The sequence below is a fragment of the Oncorhynchus keta genome, chromosome 15, assembly GCF_023373465.1.
Source record: "Oncorhynchus keta strain PuntledgeMale-10-30-2019 chromosome 15, Oket_V2, whole genome shotgun sequence".
NCBI lineage: Eukaryota > Metazoa > Chordata > Actinopteri > Salmoniformes > Salmonidae > Oncorhynchus > Oncorhynchus keta.
This window is the reverse complement of record NC_068435.1, coordinates 2,638,684-2,647,655: the sequence shown is the minus strand read 5'-3', so window position 1 is coordinate 2,647,655 and position 8,972 is coordinate 2,638,684. Positions and strand designations below refer to the sequence as shown.

Genomic DNA, 8,972 nt, shown 5'->3' with positions numbered 1-8,972 from the left:
AAGTCTGCAGCACCCGACCTCGCCCTACTAGAATCCGAAGTAAAATGTCTGCTGTTTGCTGATGATCTGGTGCTTCTGTCACCAACCAAGGAGGGCCTACAGCAGCACCTAGATCTGTTCCCAACCAAGGAGGGCCTAGATCTTCTGCACAGATTCTGTCAGACCTGGGCCCTGACAGACCTGGGCCCTGACAGTAAATCTCAGTAAAACCAAAATAATGGTGTTCCAAAAAAGGTCCAGTCACCAGGACCACAAATACAAATTCCATCTAGACACTGTTGCCCTAGAGCACACAAAAAACTATACATACCTTGGCCTAAACATCAGCGCCACAGGTAACTTCCACAAAGCTGTGAACGATCTGAGAGACAACGCAAGAAGGGCATTCTATGCCATCAAAAGAAACATAAATTTCAACATACCAATTAGGATTTGGCTAAAAATACTTGAATCAGTCATAGAGCCCATTGCCCTTTATGGTTGCGAGTTCAAACCCCAGAGCTGACAAGGTACAAATCTGTCGTTCTGCCCCTGAACAGGCAGTTAAACCCACTGTTCCCAGGCCTTCATTGAAAATAAGAATATGTTCTTAACTGACTTGCCTGGTTAAATAAAGGTAAAATAAAAATAAAAAAATGAATAAAAATAAAAATAGTTGTGAGGTCTGTGGTCCGCTCACCAACCAAGACTTCACAAAATGGGACAAACACCAAATTTAGACTCTGCACGCAGAATTCTGCAAAAATATCATCCGTGTACAACGTAAAACACCAAATAATGCATGCAGAGCAGAATTAGGCCGATACCCACTAATTATCAAAATCCAGAATACCTGACCACTGTGACTGACCCAAAATTAAGGAAAGCTTTGACTATGTACAGACTCAGTGAGCATAGCCTTGCTATTGAGAAAGGCCTCCGTAGGCAGACATGGCTCTCAAGAGAAGACAGACTATGTGCTCACTGCCCACAAAATGAGGTGGAAACTGAGCTGCACTTCCTAACCTCCTGCCCAATGTATGACCATATTAGAAACACATATTTCCCTCAGATTACACAGATCCACAAAGAATTAGAAAACAAATCCAATTTTGATAAACTCCCGTATCTACTGGGTGAAATTCCACAGTGTGCATCACAGCAGCAAGATTTGTGACCTGTTGCCACGAGAAAAGGGCAACCAGTGAAGAACAAACACCATTGTAAATACAACCCATATTTATGCTTATTTATTTTCCCTTGTGTACTTTAACCATTTGTACATTGTTAAAACACTGTATGTATATATATATATATATACATTTGTAATGTCTTTATTGTTTTGAACCTTCTGTATGTGTAATGTTTACTGTTTATTTCACTTTTGTATATTATCTACCTCACTTGTTCTGGCAATGTTAACACATGTTTCGCATGCCAATAAAGCCCCTTGAATTGAGAGGGAGGGAGAGAGACAGAGTGAGGGAGGAACACACACACAATCACATAGACAGTCAAACACACAGCAGAGATGTTGACAGATCACCCAGATTACGGTCTGCTAAGTGTCCATTGGAACATCTGAGTGGTTGTATTGAAACACACACACACACACTGTGTGCCAACAGACACACACACACACACACTGTGTGCCAACAGACACACACACACACACACACACTGTGCGCCAACAGACACACACACACACTGTGTGCCAACAGACACACACACACACACACACACACAGTGTGCCAACACACACACACACACACACACACACACACACACACACACACACACACACACACACACACACACACACACACACACACACACACACACACACACACACACACACACACACACACACACACACACACACACACACACTGTGTCCTCGCAGGGACTAGAGTCATCTCAAGAAATACTGTCTCTGCTGCTACACACAAAAATACCCTTTTCCACTCAGATTTCTCTTTCTGTACTAACCCCCAAAATATATATATATATACATTATATAAAATAAAAAGGTGAATGAGAAGCTAATCTTGGCATATCATTGACGGAATAGGTTCCCCACAGAACTACAATGGGATGTGGAATCTTATTCTGGAATAGAATGTGATTGTATTTAATGTACTATAGCAGATTCCTTTAACAACTTGAACATAAACACTATATACACAATACCTCATAATGACATCACAATAACCCCATAATGACATCACAATAACCCCATAATGACATCACAATAACCCCATAATGACATCACAATAACCCCATAATGACATCACATGGGTCGTAAAAGTCCCATAACAATGTGTGTGTCTAGAAATCCACATACAGGCGAAGTCAGAAGTTTACGTACACGTAGGTTGGAGTGATTAAAACTCGTTTTTCAACCACTCCACAAATTTATTGTTAACAAACTATAGTTTTGGTCAAGTCAGTTAAGGACATCTACTTTGTGCATGACACAAATAATTTTTCCAACAATTGTTTACAGACAGGTTATTTCACTTCTAATTCACTGTATTTCAATTGCAGTGGGCCACGCAGCCGTCACACTGCTCAGGAAGGAGGAGACATTCTGTCTGAAAACTGATACAAAAGTATCTATATCCACAGTAAAAACAGTAAAACAAGTCCTATATCGACATAACTTTTCAGGGAAGTTAGGAACCAATATACACAGGCAGTTAGGAAAGCAAAGGCTAGCTTTTTCAAATAGAAATTTGCATACTAACTCCAAAAAGTTCTGGGACGCTGTAAAGTCCATGGAGAATAAGAACACCTCCTCCCAGCTGCCCACTGCACTGAGGCTAGGAAACACGGTCACCACTAATAAAATTTCAACACTTATTTCTCTTGAGCTGACCTACGGCTGACCATGCTACCTGGCTACCCCATACCCAGGTCAACAGCTATTCACCCCCCACAGCAACCCAATCCTCCCCCATTTCTCCTTCACCCAAATCCAGATAGCTGATGTTCTGAAAGAGCTGAAAAATATGAACCACTACAAATCAGCTGGGCTAGACAATCTGGACCCTCTCTTTCTAAAATTACCTGCCGAAAACTTTCTAAAATGATCCACTGCAATTGTTGCAACCCCTATTACCAGTCTGTTCAACCTCTCTTTCATATCGTCTGAGATCCCCAAAGATTGGAAAGCTGCCGCGATCATCCCCCTCTTCAAAGGGAGAGACACTCTAGACCCAAACTTTTACAGACCTACAGTTGAAGTCGGAATCCCCGTAAAAATTCCCCGTTTTAGGTCAGGTAGGATCTCCACTTTATTTTAAGAATGTGAAATGTCAGAATAATCGTAGAGAGAATGATTTATTTCAGCTTTTATTTATTTCATCACATTCCCAGTGGGTCAGAAGTTTACATACACTCAATTAGTATTTGGTAGCATTGCCTTTAAATTGTTAAACTTGGGTCAAATGTTTCGGGGAAACTTTCACAAGCTTCCCACAATACGTTGGGTGAATTTTTGATACACACGGGAAACTGTTGAGTTTGGAAAACCCAGCAGCATTGCAGTTCTTGACACACTTAAAACCAGTGTGCCTGGCACCTACCACCATACTCTGATCAACGGCACTTACATATTTTGTCTTTGCCCATTCACACTCTGGATGATCTTATGTGTCTGTCTCAGCCTCCACTATTTATACTGCAGTAGTTTATGTGTCGGGGGGCTAAGTTGGTCGTTAAAGATATCCCTCTAGTAGTGTGGGGGCTGTGCTTTGGCAAAGTGGGTGGGGTTATATCCTTCCTGTTTGGCCCTGTCCAGGGGTGTCCTCGGATGGGGCCACAGTGTCTCCAGACCCCTCCTGTCTCAGCCTCCAGTATTTATGCTGCAGTAGTTTATGTGTCGGGGGGCTAGGGTCAGTCTGTTATATCTGGAGTATTTCTCCTGTCTTATCCGGTGTCCTGTGTGAATTTAAGTATGCTATCTCGAATTCTCTCTTTCTTTCTCTCTCTCTGAGGACCTGAGCCCTAGGACCATGCCTCAGGACCACCTGGCATGATGACTCTTTGTTGTCCTCAGTCCACCTGGCCGTGCTGCTGCTCCAGTTTCAACTGTTCTGCCCACGGCTATGGAATCCTGATCACTGTGATTATTATTATTTGACCATGCTGGTCATTTATGAACATTTGAACATCTTGACCTGGTTCTGTTATAATCTCCACCCGGCACAGCCAGAAGAGGACTGGCCACCCCACATAGCCTGGTTCCTCTCTAGGTTTCTTCCTAGGTTTTGGCCTTTCTAGGGAGTTTTGCTTCTACCGTGCTTTTACACCTGCATTGCTTGCTGTTGGGGGTTTTAGGCTGGGTTTCTGTACAGCACTTTGAGATATCAGCTGATGTAAGAAGGGCTATATGAATACATTTGATTTGATTTGTCTTCTTTAACTGGCCCCCTCCCCTTCATCTACACTGATTGAAGTGGATTTAACAGGTGACATCACCTGGAATTACCTGGTCAGTTTATATCATGGAAAGAGCAGGTGTCCCTAATATTTTGTACACTCAGTGTATAGCAGCTCTTTGAATCTTAGAGAACAATTGAAACAGGCATTAATATGTAGAAAATAAGACATTTAATTCAAACGTCACAATGAAACGTCACAATGAAACGTCACAATGAAACGTCACAATGAAACGTCACAATGAAACGTCACAATGAAACGTCACAATGAAACGTTCATCCATGTTTCTCAAACATCACAGAGTTTAAGTTTAGGTATTAACTCTGATTGGTTAAGGTAAGGGTTACGGTTTGGTTTCTGGATTTTAACCTATAACCTATGAAATCCGAGGTATTAACTCTGATTGGTTAAGGTAAGGGTTACGGTTTTGGTTTCTGGATTTTAACCTATAACCTATGAAATCCGAGGTATTAACTCTGATTGGTTAAGGTAAGGGTTACGGTTTGGTTTCTGGATTTTAACCTATAACCTATGAAATCCGAGGTATTAACTCTGATTGGTTAAGGTAAGGGTAACCTATGGCAGCTATTCCCAAATTGGGGTATGTGCAATGCGTCGGGGGTACGCCAAATAAAAATGTGATTCACATTTTATAAAGTAATAAATAAATACATGTTTTTTTCAACTTTTTTTTTTCCTACACATTTTATAAAGTAATAATATAATAATAATAATAATAATAATATAATATATGCCATTTAGTAGACGATTTTATCCAAAGCAACTTACAGTCATGTGTGCATACATTCTACGTATGGGTGGTCCCGGGAATCGAACCCACTACCCTGGCGTTACAAGCGCCATGCTCTACCAACTGAGCTACAGAAGGACCACACGTACATTTTCAAACTGTCCATTTATATTTTCCAACGGGGCAACACATTTGGGTGATGTTTTTCTCGCCTGAATGACCTGAATCTAGGATTACAGGGGCTTTCCGCAACTATATTCAATGTGCGGGACAAAATTGAGGCTACGATTAAGTTGGTTAAACTATGAGAAGTTGGAGCTCTTCTCTGCCTGCATTACACAGGTCTTTCCAACACAGGTCTTTCCAACACACAGGTCTTTCCAACACACGGGTCTTTCCAACACACGGGTCTTTCCAACACACAGGTCTTTCCAACACACGGGTCTTTCCAACACACGGGTCTTTCCAACACACGGGTCTTTCCAACACACGGGTCTTTCCAACACACGGGTCTTTCCAACACACGGGTCTTTCCAACACACGGGTCTTTCCAACACACAGGTCTTTCCAACACACAGGTCTTTCCAACACACAGGTCTTTCCAACACACAGGTCTTTCCAACACACGGGTCTTTCCAACACACGGGTCTTTCCAACACACGGGTCTTTCCAACACACGGGTCTTTCCAACACACAGGTCTTTCCAACACACGGGTCTTTCCAACACACGGGTCTTTCCAACACACGGGTCTTTCCAACACACGGGTCTTTCCAACACACGGGTCTTTCCAACATTGTATGATTTTTTTGTGTGCAAAGGAACTCAAGATTACGGACAATGTCAAATGTTATAATGCGAAGCACCGGAGTGAGTTGGGTGCGCAATTACGCAGGTACTTTCCCGAAACGGACGACACAAACAACTGGATTCATTATCCCTTTCATGCCCTGCCTCCAGTCCACTTACCCATATCTGAACAAGAGAGCCTCATTGAAATTGCAACAAGCAGATTTGTGAAAAATGAATTTAATCAGAAGCCACTTCCATATTTCTGGATTGGGCTGCACTCAGAGTATCCTGCCTTGGCAAATCGCGCTTTTAAGACACTGATGCCCTTTGCAACCACGTACCTATATGAGAGAGGATTCTCAGCCCTCACTAGCATGAAAACTAAATACAGGCACAGACTGTGTTTGGAAAATGACTTAAGACTGAGACTCTCTCCAATCCAACCCAACATGTCAGAGTTATGTGCATCCTTTCAAGCGCACCCTTCTCATTAACCTGTTGTGAGTAATTCACAATTTTAGATGAACAATTAAGGTTTGATATGTAAGATGGTTAAATAAGAGAGCAAAAGTATTGATTATTATTATGTTTAATAAATGTATCGTATAGTGTGTGTGTGTGGCAGGTTTACAATGATGGCAAACAAACAACATTTGATAGTGATCTGACCCTGGTGCTAGAGGGGGTACAGCTGACCCTGGTGCTAGAGGGGGTACAGCTGACCCTGGTGCTAGAGGGGGTACAGCTGACCCTGGTGCTAGAGGGGTACAGCTGACCCTGGTGCTAGAGGGGTACAGCTGACCCTGGTGCTAGAGGGGGTACAGCTGACCCTGGTGCTAGAGGGGGTACAGCTGACCCTGGTGCTAGAGGGGTACAGCTGACCCTGGTGCTAGAGGGGTACAGCTGACCCTGGTGCTAGAGGGGGTACAGCTGACCCTGGTGCTAGAGGGGGTACAGCTGACCCTGGTGCTAGAGGGGGTACAGCTGACCCTGGTGCTAGAGGGGGTACAGCTGACCCTGGTGCTAGAGGGGTACAGCTGACCCTGATGCTAGAGGGGGTACAGCTGACCCTGGTGCTAGACGGGGTACAGCTGACCCTGGTGCTAGAGGGGTACAGCTGACCCTGGTGCTAGAGGGGGTACAGCTGACCCTGGTGCTAGAGGGGGTACAGCTGACCCTGGTGCTAGACGGGGTACAGCTGACCCTGGTGCTAGAGGGGTACAGCTGACCCTGGTGCTAGAGGGGGTACAGCTGACCCTGGTGCTAGAGGGGGTACAGCTGACCCTGGTGCTAGAGGGGTACAGCTGACCCTGGTGCTAGAGGGGGTACAGCTGACCCTGGTGCTAGAGGGGTACAGCTGACCCTGGTGCTAGAGGGGGTACAGCTGACCCTGGTGCTAGAGGGGTACAGCTGACCCTGGTGCTAGAGGGGTACAGCTGACCCTGGTGCTAGACGGGGTACAGCTGACCCTGGTGCTAGAGAGGGGTACAGCTGACCCTGGTGCTAGAGAGGGTACAGCTGACCCTGGTGCTAGAGGGGGTACAGCTGACCCTGGTGCTAGAGGGGTACAGCTGACCCTGGTGCTAGAGGGGGGTACAGCTGACCCTGGTGCTAGAGGGGGTACAGCTGACCCTGGTGCTAGAGGGGGTACAGCTGACCCTGGTGCTAGAGGGGGTACAGCTGACCCTGGTGCTAGAGGGGGTACGCAGCTGGAGGTTGAATGTTTGAAAGGGTACGGGAACCACTGACCTATGGTAATACGATTAGGGGTTAACTGGTCTAGGAACAGTGGGTTAACTGGCCTTGTTCAGGGGCAGAACGAAAGATTTTTACCTTAGCAGTTCGGGATTCGATCCAGCAACCTTTCGGTAACTGACCCAACGCTCTAACCACTGGATTACCTGCCGCCCCCGGACGTCGACTTGTATCACGAGTGACCGGACTGTAAATTCCATGTTAACATATTTCTTAATAATTCACTAGGTATTGTTGAAAGCCCTGCAGTAATCTCCTTTTCAGCCGAGAACAGCTCGTGAACACTAGGTTACCGTAAACTACAGGAGACTGACGACATGCCGGCTAGAAGGAGCATGCCTTCCGTAGAGACTAATTGTTCAATCGTGCAGACAGGCAGTTCTAGCCTATGGAATAGGCACACCACGACAATAATAGTTATACGAGCTCTTACCATAGGTGTCTTCATTTTGCAGCACCTTGTCCTCTCATTTCCCACTGTGTGCACGTGTCGCTCCACTTTTCCTCGTGGTATAAATCAGGTTAATATATTCCCGGCGGAATATTATCTTCTCCCCTCCTCGCATCCCACCACCGTCAGTCACCCCGTCATTATCGGTGTTGTGTTGTGGAGGACTCTTCTTGTGTTTTCAGCAGCTCCTGTGTGTGTCAGTCACATCACCTTCTGCCTGTATAGAAACGGACTGAAAGCCAAGTGCCGCGATTCATAGCTGACGGGACAGATGTTGCCTGTTGGGAGTCCTGCGTGGTCTTAAAGTTGACTGTGTTCAGGTCTGAAGTAGAAAGCAAGCATCAAAATGTATCTGTAATCAATAGGGATGCTGGAATACAGTGCAGCGCCGCCGTAACCACAGTAACCACAGTAACCACCGTAACCACAGTAACCACACAGACATATTTCGGTTTATTTTGATCCGTCAAAAAAAGGTGCTGTCCACGATATTGGTGCTAAATCAGCGGCCGATCTGCGCTAACCACTGGGCTGTCTGTGGTTCTGAACCACTGGGCTGTCTGTGGTTCTGAACCACTCCACTGGGCTGTCTGTGGTTCTGAACCACTCCACTGGGCCGTCTGTGGTTCTGAACCACTCCACTGGGCTGTCTGTGGTTCTGAACCACTGGGCTGTCTGTGGTTCTGAACCACTCCACTGGGCTGTCTGTGGTTCTGAACCACTCCACTGGGCCGTCTGTGGTTCTGAACCACTCCACTGGGCCGTCTGTGGTTCTGAACCACTCCACTGGGCTGTCTGTGGTT

General features: G+C 45.4%; 1 protein-coding gene across 1 annotated transcript in view; it reads right to left on the bottom strand.

The window, feature by feature from the left end:
• st6galnac5a (ST6 (alpha-N-acetyl-neuraminyl-2,3-beta-galactosyl-1,3)-N-acetylgalactosaminide alpha-2,6-sialyltransferase 5a) overlaps positions 1 to 8,396 on the bottom strand; it is a 122,734-nt gene extending 114,338 nt beyond the window's left edge. The window contains exon 1 of the mRNA XM_052462800.1: positions 8,152 to 8,396. Within this exon, the coding sequence (XP_052318760.1) occupies positions 8,152 to 8,166 (15 nt within the window). The 5' untranslated portion in view covers positions 8,167 to 8,396. The remainder of the gene's footprint in view (positions 1 to 8,151) is intronic.
• Positions 8,397 to 8,972: the final 576 nt, after the last annotated feature.